Source organism: Capricornis sumatraensis, chromosome 10, assembly GCF_032405125.1.
Source record: "Capricornis sumatraensis isolate serow.1 chromosome 10, serow.2, whole genome shotgun sequence".
Lineage (NCBI taxonomy): Eukaryota > Metazoa > Chordata > Mammalia > Artiodactyla > Bovidae > Capricornis > Capricornis sumatraensis.
Genome location: NC_091078.1, coordinates 94326886 through 94343027, shown reverse-complemented (window position 1 = coordinate 94343027; position 16142 = coordinate 94326886). Strand labels below are relative to the sequence as shown.

The window sequence follows — 16142 nt, the reverse complement described above, 5'->3', positions numbered from 1 at the left end:
CAGCCATAGAGAAAGCCCCAACTGCACCAACAGCATTCAGTGAACCGTGCAGCAGTGTCCAGAACTTCAAAGAAACTAATTTTAAGATAATCTCCATGGAAACCATCTATTCTGATTTTTTTCCATGGTAACCAATGAGAACATAAACATAAGCATTATTCAACACCCTTATACCACACGGGCCATGCTGCCATCCAATCTGGAAAATATAAGCTGCAAAGGGCTTTTTTCCATTGAAAATGAAAAGGAATGAAATGAAAGGAAGACTAAAACTTATAGTCCAAACATGCGGATTCTCCCACCCTCCACAACCCACACCACCCCATGCCACCTAACCCTAAGCTGACAAACCAGGCCAACAAGTGGTTTCCTTCCTTTAGCCTGGGACCATCAAACGTGCCAAAAGCCCAGAGCCAGAGCCTGCCTCCAGCCTCACACACTCCACCCATGCTGCCCACAGACAGCAGGCATGTGTCCACTGAACTCAGATTTCCTGTTCCAGAGGCATGCTGGGCACCACATGGATACAGAGGAAAAAGTTAGGCCTGCAAATAACTGACTGCAGCAGAGAGGGGCTGCTCTCGTAAGCAGTGCTCTGGGTGAACAGAGCAGGAAGAGTCTGCAGCCTTCCTTCTGGGAAGGCTGCATGGAGGAGGTGCCATCTGGAAAGAGACTGAAAGGATGAACGCAGCTCTGCTGCGGAACAGAGAGGGTGGGGCCGAAGAACCACAGTCAGATGTGAGCAACTGAGTCTATCATTTCTTCCATTTTCAGGTTTCTGAGTTTGAAAGCTCCATGGAAAAAGCAAGCAAGCGGGGGAAAGGTGAAAGAAGGCAGGCAGGCTGTGGCTCCAGATGCCAGTGGCCTCAGGTCTTGCCCACCCTCCCTGCTTTGTGTGCATGGCCTCTGCTGGCTTTCTGTGGAGAGGAGGCTTGTCGGCATCGCCTAACCAGGCTGTGGGTGCTCATCAGCACTGCCACCAAAATGGCAGCATCACAGCAGCGGCCCCACAGGTGAAATAGAACACCCAAGGCCTGGGGCCTGTGCCTGCCCGGGACCTTTTAACCTCAGAGCAAAGCGCCACAATGTCAAGGACCCACTGTCCTGCGATTTGGGCTCACATGTGCAACTGTGGGGGCTTCCCAGGTGGCGCTAGCGGTAAAGAACCTGTGTGCCAATACCGGAGACAAAAGAGACGCAGGTTCCATCCCTGCATCAGGAAGATCACTTGGAGGAGGGCATGGCAACCCACTCCTGCATTCTTGCCTGGAGAATCCCAAGGACAGAGGGGCCTGGCGGGCTACAGTCCATAGGGTCACAAAGAGTTGGAAACAGCTGAAGCGACTTAGCACACGCATGCAACTGTGCAATCTCCACTGACCCTGAACCCATGCTTTGGCTGCCAGGGGGAAAGGAAACCCAAAATAGCTCTGAGACCCTTGAAAGAGGTAAGAGAGCTCTCTAAGGTGTGAGCGCACGCCCAGGTTCCTGCACCAGGTGTATTCTGACACACTCAGAGCGGGACACAAGGGCATCCAGGCTTTGACTGGATTCCAGAGTCAAGTTCACCCATCTTCATGGCACTGTGACTGTGTTAATGTGCCTTGCCCTGGATTTCGGAGACTACACCCCCGTTGGTTTAGTCATTAATAGGCCTTCCTTCCTAGGAATTGTGCCTTTCTCCTCTGGATAGGGACCTTGTGACATAGATGGGACTTTTTCAGTGGCAGGAAACTACCATCATCCCCTTGAGAGGGCAGCTGGAGAAGGGAGTCCAGCTTCTGCCCATCCCACCACCCCAGCCTCTGGATGTCACAGCTGTCAGGGCCATTTCAGGGCTTGTTCCTGCTCTTATCTGGAGGCACTTCCCCAAAAGGCTCTACAAAGACGACTTCCACCTGGGGGTTTAAATGTTGGGCCACAAGCACCGAGGCCATCTCAAGCTCAGGTGGCCCACCAGAGACTCACCCACCAACTTTTCTAAAGGCCCTGCAGGCCCTGGAGGACCAGAGGTGACCTAGGCACCCCCATCTGCAGGGTAAGAGGTGAACACTGAGGACAATGCAGGAGGCAGCTGGCGTGGAGAATGTGGGTTCAAGCACTGATGACTGGACTGACGAAGCGGCACGAGGGGCCAGGACAGCAGCCCACAGAGGATGACGGGCTCAGCAGAAGCTCAGAGGGCTGCCTGGGGTCCCACCCCCCCCTCTAACTGACCGGTAATAAAACCGCACATCTGCCTGCTCAGTTGTCAACAGAGCCCCGCAGGTTTAAAGAGTGCCTTTAGGTCTAAAGAGACCACAGGGCAACACTGGGATTTCTTCTAACATGGCACAAAGACCAGAACCAACTACACCTCTTTCCAAATTGGGCTGAAGGGGCGCCAATTCTCCAGGCGCCTCTCCCAAGTCGTAGAAACTTCCTAAGATGGACAAAGGTTCTCTCCTTCCAGCCATCTCCCTGCCCAGCATCCCAGGGTCTCAATCTATTGGTTTCCAGCAGCATCAGCATCATCAGAAATTTGTTAGAAATGCAAATTCCCTTACTGAATCAGACACTCTGGGGAGGGGACAAGGTGAATTTTAACCCCTCAGGGAAATTCTGATACATACCAAAGTTTGAGAACCACCACAAGAGGCTTGCTGCAGTAAATGTCAAATGTTTAAAGGCTTGTCTCCTCACTACAGGGCCAGGAAGCCAAGTAACTTCTCCCAATGCACTTCCACAAAATCCTTCTCCTGCTTGTGAAAAACAACCTGTCCCTTCTGGGAAGCGTAGTAATTATTTAACATGTGCCTGGTGGCAGCCCTGACCCACCTCCCAGTCAGTCAGTGCAGCCTTTGGAAGGAAAAGGAGGGGGGATCCTGCCTGCTTCCCAGAACTGGACACAGCGGGTCGGAGGGAAGGGTGCTGGCCTCAGGGAGCTCTCTGCTGCGTGTATTGGGATCTCTGGCACTCCTGGACAGTGCACAGTCATGGCACCCATCAGCCACGTCCAAAGCAGGGAACTTTCTTTAAAAATTGTAGCCTGGTGGTACAGTGGATCAGAATCCACCTGCCATTGCAGGAGACATGGGTTTGATCCCTCATGCAGGAAGATTCCACATGCCACGGAGCAACTTAAAGCCCAGGAGACACAGCTACTGAGCCTGCGTGCTGCGAGCCCGTGCTCCACAACCAGAGAAGCCATCGCAATACAGAGAATGGAGAGTGGCCCCCGCTCTCCACAACCAGAGAAGAGCCCGGGGAACAACAAAGACCCAGTGAAGCCCAAAACAAGTTAATAATTAGAGTCTGGGGGCTTCCCTGGTGGCTCAGATGGTAAAGAAATCTGTCTGCAGTGTGGGAGATCTGGGTCGATCTCTGGGTAAGGAGGATTCCCTGGAGAAGGGAATGGCAACCCACTCCAGTATTGTTGCCTAGAAAATTCCATAGACAGAGGAGCCTGGTGGGCTATACTCCGTGGAGTTGCAAAGAGTTAGACGTGACTACTGGAAAAAGACAGAACAAACACTGAGCTTCTTTATTTCTAGGATCCTCTAGCTTCTCAAGGAAACTAAGAAACCTGGAGCACTTTCTAGGACTTCCACTCAGGTAAAGGTGGGGGAACATGCAATCCCAGTGTGGAGTGAGGCATCTTGTGTGAGGACCTGTCACCAGAGTCAGCAAAGGCTGCTGCAGATGCCCCGCCCCACTCCCACCCCACCAGATGGTCTTCTGCAGAGTGAGCTCGCAAAATGGAACATGCCCGAAGGAGTAATGTAGGCTGGTGGGGAGAAATCAGGATACAGAGACTCCAGATGACCTGCCTGAGGTCACAGAAGCAGCCTCAGCCTTGGCTGGGGACAGGACACAGGGGCAGTACTGCCAGCCAAGGTCTTAAAGGGACTCCCAGAGTCAGACGTTTCCAGCATCACCCCCCTCCCCAGCAGGGCTGCCTAAGAATCTTTCCCCGGCACCCATCCTAGTAAGAGTGCTGTACTCACCCCAGGAAGCGCCTGGCCAGCCAGGTCTCTGGTTGTCCTATACGGTGCCCAGCCCATCTCAGGTGATCTGGAGATGCCTCTCAGAAGAGGAACCTTGGGGTCTTAGAGTGGGTGATAACAGGGATGGGTAGTGGGAAGTCAACTTTCACTGAGGGTGATGGGCATGCAGACACCAGAGGCCCCAGGGGAACTGCCAGGGGTCAACAAGCACATACACACAAGAGAGACAGAGGGCTGTGTTTCTGAGTCACCAGTCTGTCCTGTGCAGGGCTCGGCTATCTGGCCCGGAGGCTGAGGAAGACAGGATGCTTTTGCCCCTTTACGAAATGGGGAGAATACCTCTTGCTTGTTTCCAATTAAGAGTCTCTCAATTTTCCTAACAGAAAGGCTGAGACCTAGGGACACAGCCTTCATCCGAGCCTGGGTTGCTCACCAGCAGGTGACCTTAGGGCTCAGGTTTCTCCTCTGCGCAGCACCAGGGGTGGGAACGAATGCCACAGGAGTCACACAGAGATGGCCTATCCACTAAGTCCCAGGAAACATGAAAACAAAGTCCAGACCCTGCCAGGCCCAACAATGGCCAAACCAGGCAAGCAGGCGCTGGGAGGGTCGGGGAGGCTCTGCTTTCCTGTGCCTCTCACCAGGCTCTCGATGCCCGTGCGCCTGGCACTCTCTGACTGCTTGAGGATCAGAGATTAGGCACTTTCAGGGTGGCATGGCCTTAGACCACTGCTTGAGGATCTGCTGCCAAGAACCCCCTTTAATAGCTTGGAAAATTCTGAGCCAGAATTGGCCTCAAGTAGAGAAAGGAGAGGCTCTTCTCTAAGACATATAAACTTGGGGTTCATATCTGCTCTAATTACTCACAATGCCCCATCTACAGATCCATACTTCTCTTCACTATGAAAAGTGAATGCTGGCCACAAATGTGTGTTCTCACCAAGAGACCCAAGTCTCCCAAGTTCCTGAGCAAGAATGCAAATCTATGAGACAGGTGGAGATGGGTCCCTTCCCTACCTTGATCTGATGACTCCTCAGGCCAGGGCCCTGCATGAGAACCCAGATCTTGAGCAAACGCCACCCAGGACTCCCAGATCCTCAGCATGGGACAAGATCCAGTGCCAGGGCTCTCTGGGCCAGGAATCAGGGCCCAAGAACCCTTAAGTCAAGCCCAGTCTGCAAACAAAAACTGTGGGAACTAAAGTAGGGGTACAGGGGGTGTCAGGGGCTCCATGGACCAAAGGAACTAAGAAGAAGAAATGGACCACCCTGAGTGAAGGCTGAGGCCTTGGACAAACAGCCTCAACTAACCTGGCCTCCTCTTCCTGGGGACAGAAGAGGAGGGCTAAGGTTCGGGGGGTCCTAGGCACTGTGCCCCAAGGAGTTGCGGAGGCAAGGGGGAAAGGAGGGCTGCTTCCTCCCAGCTCATAGATTTGCTTTCATGTGTGGGAGCAGAGAGGACTCAGGCTACTCATCAGGATGTATAACTGACACCTGCAAGAGTCTGGAAGCCACACCAGCCCTCACAGGGACAACCTGCTGAGCAGAGTCAACCTCCAAGATGACCTGGTCAGAAGCGCCCCAGGCCCTGGCTTGCTGTCCCTCATCACAGCAGGGGCAGGGGGCTTGTCTAGTTCTGTCAGACAGAGGAAGGAAAACGAACATTCTAAAAATAGAAAAAAGGAAAACAAAATTTAAAAATAGAGCTTGGTGAGCACTTGCCATGTGCTAGGCATGGTTTCAAGTGCCTGCTTGATGGGTAACACCTCATGCGATCTCATAGAGGAGGAGGAGTCCGCATCTTCCCACCTGAGCTGAGTGGAGAAAAGCCCTTGGCCCGAGACCTCAAGGTTCTCTGAACTGGAGGGCAGCCAGCTCAGAGAACTCAGGAAGTGGTTTTCTAGTTTTACTGAATTACCTAGAATTTGGCCTTCTTAACCTCCCGCCCCACCCAGCACAACCTTCCTTCCTAATTGCACAACAGGCTCTCAGATGTTTGGAGGGAGGCAAGAGTAAGATTGTTATCAGAATAAATGCATCCTTGCTATGAAGAACGATTTTAGGATGCTTCTGTGGTTGAGGCAGAAGTCAGCTACAGTGGCTGGGACTTGGAAAGCAGGTGCCAAATCCAAGGTCGGCCAAGACACAGTGGTCAACAGCCGCAGGGACTGAGCAGAAAACACAGGAGGGAGTGAGAACCCTGAGAGTGAGTGAGAGAGGGCGAGGTAGCCAGGGCTGGGGTAGGAAACAGAGCTCGATACAGTCCCCCAAAGACGCCAGTAAAGCCCCTGCCACAGACAGCGTGCAGGGACCCCACAGGCCCCTCTGGAGGCATTCACCTGCCTGAAACCTCCCAACCTTCTTCCATCACGCAGCACACCACAGGGCAGAACGTGGTGTTTCCTGCCCATTCTCAGCCCAGGGCACGGGCTGTAGTCCTGCCTCTGCAGGCTTCCAAGAAGAGAAAGCTCTTTAGCCATAGTCCCGAGATCCCTTCTCATCACAACTCAGCCAAGAATAGAGGGAAAATGGAACCCATTATTCTCATTCTGAAGGGCTGGGAAATGGCTTTTGCTTTTCAACATGAAATGTGTCTAAAAATAAGCTGTGAATTTCAACCAGAGGTTGAAAATAGCTCCGGCACTGAACAGAGCTCTGTTCACAGTGGGCTCAAGGATGGCCTTCATTCCAAGAGCAAGCACTGAAGCCACAGCCAGAGCAGGGGTCCAGGCCAGGGGCTGTCATAGGATCACAGGGCCGCCCCTGCCATGGTCTGCCCCTCTGGCTTTAGAATGCCAAACTCTAACAGGCATGTGGTCCAGAATTCAAGATCCAGCACCTGGCCCAATGTGCTTCTAACATCCCCAAATGCCCAGGGGTGACTCATGTGGCATTTGAATCTGAGACCCAGAGTGTAAACAGGGCTTGGGGGGAGAAGGGGGGAGGTGGACATCGGGATCAAGAGCTCCCTGGCACGGCGGTGGTGCTCAAGGCTCTCTGGGAAGCCAAGCCACCAAATCCTCACCAGGCACTACACCTCAGAGCCAGGGAAAGCCTGCAGGCAGGAAGGGCAAGAACACACTTTAAGTGTAGTAAGGAAAATCAAACTGTTAAAGGTCTTTTTCTGCTGTTTACCATCACCCCTGGAGATTCCAAAGTTTGATAAGCCAAACATTTCTACAAAATGGGCTTGTGTTACAAAGCCAGACTAAGAGACCTGGGCCACAGTTGCTTGGTTGGGGGAGAGCCCAGACCTGGCCCATCAAGCAGGATCACAGGCTCCAGAGTTAGTGGCATCCTCAAGCCCCTCCCACCCCCAGCCAGCCCTGCTGCAGAAGCCCCTCTCCTGGGCTCACTCCCAAGGCGGAGTCACTGTAGTGACTCTCAACCAGGAGCAGCGCTGCTCCCCACGGGACACCTGGCAGTGTCTGAAGACATTTCTGACCATTACAACTAGGGGTGGGGGGTGCTACAGGCAAGCCAGTGGGATGCTCCTAAACACCCTACAATGCACAGACAGCCCCCACAGTGAAGATTCATCTGGCCCAAGGGATCAACAGCACCAAGGCAGAGAATCCCTGCATTGCTGGAAGAATGGTATGTGGACAGAGTTAGAGGGGTGGGGGGTGCCTGAGGAGCTGAGACACCCTGGTTGGCCACAGAATCAATCACCAGCGCTACCTCAGCGCCTGGGAAGCCCATGGGCAAGAAAGGAAGACTACACTTGTCAGCCTGCCTCCCCACCTCAGGGGAAAACCTAGCCACTGAGCTGCACTATACCAACTAACTCACCTCAGTTTGGGAAGATGAAAAAATTCTGTGTACAGTGGTGGTGATGGTTGCCCAACAGTGTGAATGTCCTTAATGCCACTCAACTGTACACTTAAAAATAAGCACAATGGGGGCTTCCCTGGTGACTCAGTGGTAAAGAATTTGCCTGTTAGTGCAGCGAACACAGGTTCGATCCCTAGGTCTGGAAGATCCCACATGCCACGGGACAATTAAGCCTATGCACCACAGCTACTGAGCCTGGGCTCGAGAGTCCAGGGGCCATAACTACTGAAGCCCGCGAGCCTACAGCCTGTGCTGCACAAGAGAAGTCACTTCGATGAGTAGGCCACACACCGCAACTAGAGAAAGTCCTCCAGAAGCGAGAGAGGCCCTATATAGCCCCCCAAAATGAAGAAATCTTAAAAAAAAAAAAAAGGCAAAATGGTCCACACACCACAATGAAGATCAAAGATCCTGCATGCTGTTAAGATCCAGCACAGACAAATAAATATACATACATATACTTTTTTAAAAATAGGCAAAGTGATGAATTTTATGTTACATATATAAAACAAACCAAAAACCCCTCAGCTCTCCTCTTTGGCCTGGGAGTCCTGAGGTCAGAGCTGCCACTGAAAGTGCACGCTGGTGGTGTGTGCGTATGGGCGTGGTATCTCTGGAGGAGGACCTACACGCCAACTCAAGAGTCTCAAAGGGGCCTGTAACAAACGGGGAGAAGAGCCTGAAACAATGACTTTAGGATTAAAAAGTCACATCACTTTCTGGGTTAGCAGAAGTCACCTACATCAGACGTGGGGTCCTGGGAGCCTGCCTGTAGGGGTATTTGGGTCCCACTATGGAAATGGAGGTTTGAGAAGAGTGAGTGTTTTCGGACCACGGAGCCAGGGCGCAGACTCTAGATCCCACACCCCTTTCCTGATTTGAGCCCCACGGGGTAATGCCCAGTGGGCAGAGGGCTTGAGGCTAGTTCGGGAACAAATGTTTTTCTGAGGCCTGCTAATGGTTCGGCCAGACCCTACCCTGCCTTGTCCTGTTGGCTTTCCCGGCCCACACCCTCCATCCTAGATGACCAGGCCCTGCAGCTGTGGGAAGCAAGGGTGCCCCATACCCTGTCTCTGGCCCAGACTTAAGGGACATGGGGCAGCTGTCTAAGTTACTTTCCCAAAAGCTACCAGAAAAGGAGCATGGGATTCTCCCCTTGCTGCTGATTACTAACCATTCCCAAGAGACAGATAGCAGACCCCTCTCCTGGGATGGGGAAGAGCTTCCAGCCAGCGCTCTACCACCTGCAGTTTCTAGCTTAGTCAGCCCTGCTCAGGGGGGCCAGCATGGTGGGCTCCCAGGACTATACACTGTGGCCGGTGACTACGCCCCAGGTGTCTCAACCGTGAACGAGAACAATCACTCAGAGCACTCATTGTGACGAGGTCAGGAATACACAGGGCACTACACGTCAAGGCCTCAACAGGGTGTGGTTCACCATAAATATCCAAGAGACAGGAAGCTGTAGAGGAGGTGGGCATGGACCCCAAGGGATCCCAACCCCACTGGAAAAACCCCCAGTCCAGACAATGCTTTTATAGGTGGAAGATGAAATAGCAGCAAGCAGACCACTGGGCAACCCCGCCACCACTCTCCCAACAAAACCAAAAGCTGAGAACTGGACGCTCCTTTAGCAAATGGGGAGGAAGAACAAAACCTCTGGGCCAAGGGCAACTCTTGGAAGAAAAGCTTTAAACCCCAACCTGGCGTGTTCCTAGAGGGAGTCCCACACATAAGACGGGCCATGGGCAGGGTGGGGCCCTCTGCTGGAGCCAAAGAAAGCCCTGGGATGGACTTAGAGGCTTCCTGGTTCTATTCTGGGCCAACCTTGACTCGCTAGGGGCCTTGGGCAAGCCGCTTCCTGTTGTTCAGGCCAGCTTCTGCATGTGGGAGAGGCCAAGCTGCCACTAAGGTCCAAGCAGGAGAGATTTAAGCAGCCTGCACCAGAGCTTACAATCGGCACGGCTCCACCTCCTTGGATCAATGTTTATTTCAGCCAAAGCTGAAAGTTACCTTCTTCAAAGCGTGAGACCATATTGGTTATCTTTTTTACCCCAAATATTTGTCCAAAAAATATTGTAACTATTGAATATTTTAAATTCAGGAACACTGAAAGCCCTTTTACCAACAAAGGTACTAAAAATGGTTTGTGACTGAGGAACTTCCTTTCCATGGTTTAAAACGAAAAGGAAGTGAGAACAGGGCTGGGGCCCTTCCCATTCGTCCTAGCTGTGGCTTCAGGCCCTGCACCCTCTAGGAATCTGACAGTGCGCCCAAGGCTCGGCACCAGGGAGGTCCTTCCTCTCCTTAGGCCTCAATCAGCCAGTGGCCTGAACCACAGAAACAATCCCCCAGCAGACGACACGGGGCCTAGGCATCCGGCAGTCTACGCTGACAGCCTCCTCACATCTTGTTTGTTCACTCCGGATTTGAAACAAAGCACCACAACCGCCTAAGAAGTTTCTGGTAAATCATGACATCTTACCAGGGTCTCTTTCCTGGAGCCTGCCTAAGCCTGCAGCGCCCCCACTGTCCCTGAGCCCAGTGCTGTTGACCATGACGCAGTCAACCAGCCACAGGGCTCAGTCAGGGTAACGCCTGTCAGGCTACTTACCAGAGTCCCAGAAGAGCTGGCCCGCGTGGCCGGGGGCCTCTGCTTTCTTAGCACTTCTCCATAATCGACGACGTCAAAGTTACTCTTCCAAACCATCACCTGTCGAGACCGACAAGTGCACAGAATCAGGAGGAGAAATACCCCTTACCTATCCTTCACGGAGAAAATGGGCCCAGAGGCTACCGCCAAAGTTCTGGGCCAATGGTGGGACTGTGGTCCCCACCCGGCACCCCACTCATCTCTGGACCTGCCCCACCTCCCTGGAGAGCAGACTTTTTGAACAGGCCCCGAGAGGATCGGGCGTTCCATCAGGGTGGAGAGTCGCCATCACCACTGGGCCTCCACACTGGCTGCTCCCTGTGCCTGGGGCATCCCAGGTCCAGGCTCTGTATACCTAGCACATCAGGCTAAATGTCTGCCCTAACACCACCTTCTAAGAGAGGACTTCCCTGGCCCTCTTGCTAGTTTTGATCATAGCTCTCTATTTCCTTCAAGGCATCACTCAGTCGTTGTTTAAATCTCTGTCCACTTTCCCATGTTTATCACCTATCTCCCCACCAAAACAGAAGTTCTTTACAGTGGCAGCCTGGCCAGCCTCACTGTGAGAAGTGGTTCAGATACAGACTCCAGGCCATACCCCCAGGGTTAAGATCCTGGCTACAGCCCTTAGTGTGTGGCTCTAGGCAAGGGACTCAATCTCTCTGTGCCCTGGTTTCCGCATCTGTGAAATGGGGATGAATGGTAGTTCCCACCTCACAGGGCTGCTATAAAACTCAGACACTGGCCCCAGGGAGAAGTCTGGCCCCAGAGAGAAGTGGTTAACACATCCATTATTCTACATCCCACTGGGAGGATCTTCACGCCCTGAGGTTCCTCTTACAAAAGCTGCGTAAGAGTGCTCCCTGCTGGAGGGTGTCAGCACTCCTCCAGGGCCTCTTCCAGGACGGCAGGAATTGTGAATTGTGTCCAGCAGTCAACTGAGGCCACAGAAAAACTGCTGGATCCTCATAAGATGGAAACTCAACGTCCCCTGATGCTTCCCCCATCAGGATGCAGCCATAAGCCTGGTTCTGTGGGAAGCTGCTCACCACCCACAGAGCAGCACTGTTCATCAGCCCCAGCTGATGGGGATCCAGGGTCTCTCATTGGTCCCCTTTACAAAAAGAACGGCGGCACTCACCCCCTTGTTTATAAGGTTCTGGGCAATGCACCAGTCTAACTGTTGAATAATCCTGAGCAGAGGAATGGCTCCCAGGAATGTGGAGAGAGAATGTCAAAAGCAATTCCTAAAAGGCTCTCAGAGCACACAATAAGAAGGCAGCTGAGGAGCGGACAGCGGGAGCTGCCGATGGAGGGCTCAGGGTGGGGACCCTACTTCCTACCAGGGTGTCTCTTGTGCCTTTACCAGAACTTTACTTATGGTGTGGATTTATTAGTCTCCCTAGTCTTCTAAGCAATGAGCCAGGACTCCACACCCAGGGAAGGCTCAGGAATCTCCTTGGTCTTCCTCCTGCCTTGTCTGGTCAGCACAGGAACTGGTGCTGGTGTGGGAAGACACCTGCCATCTCGTAGCTCTGCTGTGCCTCCAACCACCCTCTGCTTTACTGACAGACTGAACAGAAATCAGCTAGGGCTGGAGCTCACTGGGAAGCCAGTGGGACTGTCCTGGGTGAAGCCAGGAGAGCTGTAAGGCTCGGAGCAGCAGGATGGACATTTTGGGCAACCTACCAGGTCACACTGCCTCAGAACAGCCACTCTTTCCTCCCCAGGTCTGGGAAGTATGGTTTTCCAGCCAAGCAGCGCTGCACCAGAACCCGGAGAAAGATTTCCAGTGGGAGGCCTACCAGGCCCCAGACTTCGGGCCAGACCCCAGGGACATGGTGGCAAGGCAGGACAGGACCTCCTCACACATGTTCTAGCTCTGCAGTCGTGGAGCTGGAAAATGCCGTCCCTCAGACAGCACACGAGCAGGCCAGGGAGCAATGGCCGGCAGACAGTGGAGCACAGCCTCCAGCCAAGTCCTAGCTCAGACTCAAGCTTCCTCACCTACAGAACGGCTGAAGAAGGTCCCCCGGGGCTGCCCCGAGGGCTCAGTGAGGGGTCACACTCTTTCCGTGTTGCCCACGTTACCAGGTCCACGGTAAGCATCCAATAATTATCTAATTATTCACCTAGAATCAGGAAAAAGAAGTTCCTAAAAAACTCTGGGGACTTCCCCAGTGGTCTACTGGTTAAGTCTCCATGCTTCCAATGCAGCAGGCACTGGTGTGATGCCTGGTCAAGAAACTAGATCCCATATGCCTCATGGCCAAAAAGAAACCGGAACAAAACGCCCTCTACTTCACCTTTCTCGTGGCAGCACTAACCCAGACTCCTCCCAGCCCACACTGGTTTGAGCAGCAGGAGTTCTGCAACGCTGCCATGGTGGGCGCCTGCAGCACACCGGCTCTGGGGCAGCAGGGCGCTGCTCTGAGCACCCTACCCCAGGATCCAGCCTCCAAGGCTGCTGAAAGCCCCCAAGGAAGCTGGTGAAACCCAGGTCCCCCACCCCTGCGGCACTTCAGCCCACTGTCTGTCCTCCTCAGTATCACTGGGATCCTCGGACCATTCTTTACTTACTTGTTCATCTGAACCGCCCGAAGCAAAATACTCCCCCGTTCTTGAAAAGGCAACCGTGGTGGCTGGACCCTGTGAGAACAAGCCAAAAAGAACAAGCACCAAAGGTCACTCTAGATCCTCAACGCACTGGAAGAAACCAGAATCTCACGAGCGACAGTGACAGCAGGCCTCAGGGTTCAGCACCTCACCCAGCCCGTGTTCCCCCCAACCGTGGGCGGAGGAACCGGCAGGGGCCGATGCATGAGCACGACTGCTGAGGCTCCGTCCCAGGCACCACTGACGACGGCGGGCCATGAGGCCAAGGCCAGGATGGGCGAGACCGTCTGTGCTGACAGCCTTGCTAGGCCAACACCACTGTCCTCAGCTTCCAGGGGGAAGCCAGAGGTCAGAGAGGTGCACTGACTTATGCAGGCCCAGCACTGGGGCCAGAACTTGGTCCCTTTGACCAGACCATGCCCCACCTCGTGTCCCTCTAATGAGTGCGTCACTCTCCTCATGCTGGGGCCCTGGGAGGAGACCTGACCCTCTGGCTTCTCAGATGCTGAAGGTCCTCACAACTGTCCAAAGGATGATGCCAAGCCCATCCCTGGCCGTACCCTGAGGGCCAGTGAGCACATCCAGGCTTGAGGTAGGGGACATGATCTCCCGTAAGGAGCGAGGACTCTTCCTCAAACGCCTGCAACCCACGGCAGAAAGACACACAGCAAGTCAGCTCAGCACACCACCGCAAACCATTGCTTCCTTCTGGCCAAACTTTAATGTGGTTCTACCTGGCATTCCCCAAGCAAAGCCAGATGAAGGAGGTTCTCTCCTAGAGGACGACGCTGCAGCCGCTGCCTACGGCCACCTCGGTCCCTCTAGAGTAGCACAGGGAGCAACGGGAACCCCTGCTGCCCGTGGGAGGGGCCTCTGTCCGTGGGGCCAACACACCCAGGACAACAGGAACACTGGGAAGCACTTCCACTCAGTGCCAGAAAGACCAGACACGTTGTAGGCTGGAAAGGGACCCGAGGTCACGGAGCAAGGGCAGCTGCAGCCTGCCCGGAAGAGAAGGCAGGTTAGACAGAGCTGCAGGAGAACGCACGTCTGCCTCCGTCTCTGAAATCTACCCACAGCTCCTCTTCCCTGAGCTGCCCATAAAGGGGGGTGAAGAAGAAGTACAAGCTGGCTAACGCCAAGCGCTCAGGCTGCCTGGAGCGCTCCACTTGCCCTGACGCACTCGATCCTCAGGCACGGCCTGTATGTTTACCCTGGAGGACAGGGCTGAGGGTTGGGTATGAAGCCTCCAGCCGTGCCTCTCACTGCCCTCCTGTGCAGGTGGGGCCCAGGGGCTGGGGTCACAGAACCCAGGAGTGCTGGGCAGCCATCCACCAGGACAAAGCAGATCCACTGTCCCTGGCGGGAACCACGTCCACTTGCCCGGGTGAGAAACCGCCACCAGGAGCGGAGCACCACGGCTGCAGGTGCAGGGTCTGGGTGCAGGGTGGGAGCAGGTTACGATCACCCAGATAGCCTTCCAGGAGGACAGTCACCACAGGCTGACAGGACTTCAGGGGGGCACTTTCAGGTGGCAAGTTTACCTGAGTCTTAGAAATCTCTCAACTGTCCCCCACTTTCAATATTTTGATGAATATATAGCTACACTACATGAATACAAAGATAAAACGACAAAAACTGTTTTCATTCTGAGGAAAAACAAAAAGGAAAGAGAAAAGGGAAGGAAAATAGTACAGAGTGTATCGAAAAGCCGGGCTCTCTGCCTGCCCAGAGCTCGCTGAGGAAGGGCGGGTTTCCAAGAAGTCACAGCAACTAAGGAACCGAACAAACACTCGTGGGTCAGTCCCCTTTCCTGTTGTCACTCAACACCAGATGCCAGCTTGGGCACAAGATGCTGAAGGCCAAGCGGCAGCAGGACCACTGAAGAATGTGGCCAGCAGCCCAGTCTGGCAGGGGCATCAGGACCAGAGAGCAGGTGCTGGAAGTCCTCCAGGCAAGAAGAGCTAGAGCTACCCCCAGGGTCCAGGTCCCAGGAAACGCCAGGGAGGGTGCAAGCGACATGGGTGCTCTGAGGACCCCTCAGGGTGGAGGCCCACGGTCCTCCCCACTGGTGCCCATTTACCAAGAGGACGGCACGGCTCCTATGCCAGGCCCCTCGGTGTTCCTTCCACAAAGGCTCCTACCCTTCCACCCGGGGTGCACAAACAGTCCGGGGCACTTGAAGCACAGCCCAGAGAACGGCTGTCCCTGGGCTCTGCTGTGGGCCAAAGTCATCACGGACTGCAGCGCAGACGCAACTCTCCACTGCTGATGATCCGCATGCCAAGCCTCGGGAGGTCTTTGGAGACCCAGACTACCCAAATCTTTCTTGGTTTTCAGTAAATTCATTTAAGGCTACAAATCTGCCTCTGACTGCCACTGAGCACGCACCACCTTAGATCTTAGATCCCCAAAGCTTCCACTATGCGGTATTTTCCTGTCCTTCATCCCAGTGTCCCGTTTCACTGGGACTCTCTGACGTCCAGCAGTTATTCAGGAGCATCCTCTGGTTTCCAAACCCTGGGGGCTGGGGAGTCTCTCTCAGCCCTGGCAGGGGCCCGGTATGACGTGTGTTCTCTGAGACTGCCCTGCGTTCACAGTAACTGGCTCCTTTCAGTACACTCATCCACCGGCTCAGGGCAGGCATGGCGCCAGGCTGTTTCTTCCCCAAGGCAAGGCCCAGGGCCTCTCCAGTGCTTCCTGAGCGGTAGTCTGAGCAGCAGCTCTCACTGGGGCCCCGGCAGTGTGGACCCAACCTGTCCCCCGGCCACTGGGGGTGCCCATCCGGGGTCCAGGCCCACTGGCGGGGACGCCGCATAGGCTCTACCAGCTCCTTCCCTGCTCCCTCCCCGGATCTGGCCAGTTGGAGCCTTTTCTGAGATGATCACCGGGAGCACTGGATGCAGCCAGGGCCCCCACCTCCCTCTCCCCACTGACCCAGCTTCACGTGGCCCTCGAGCTTGGCTGGACTCACACCCAGTCATTTCACCACACACTGCCTCTGCCTGGACAACCTCTAGATCCAAGGGACCCACACTGGCTAGCTCCTTCGC

General features: G+C 54.3%; 1 protein-coding gene across 2 annotated transcripts in view; it reads right to left on the bottom strand.

Annotated features, from left to right (window-relative positions):
- POC1A (POC1 centriolar protein A) overlaps window positions 1–16142 on the bottom strand; it is a 76642-nt gene that overhangs the window by 30838 nt on the left and 29662 nt on the right. For both annotated transcript variants that reach the window (XM_068982187.1, XM_068982188.1), the window contains 2 exons: window positions 13054–13122; window positions 10435–10533 (listed from right to left, as the gene is read on the bottom strand). In XM_068982187.1, the coding sequence (XP_068838288.1) occupies window positions 10435–10533; window positions 13054–13122 (168 nt within the window). The remainder of the gene's footprint in view (window positions 1–10434; window positions 10534–13053; window positions 13123–16142) is intronic.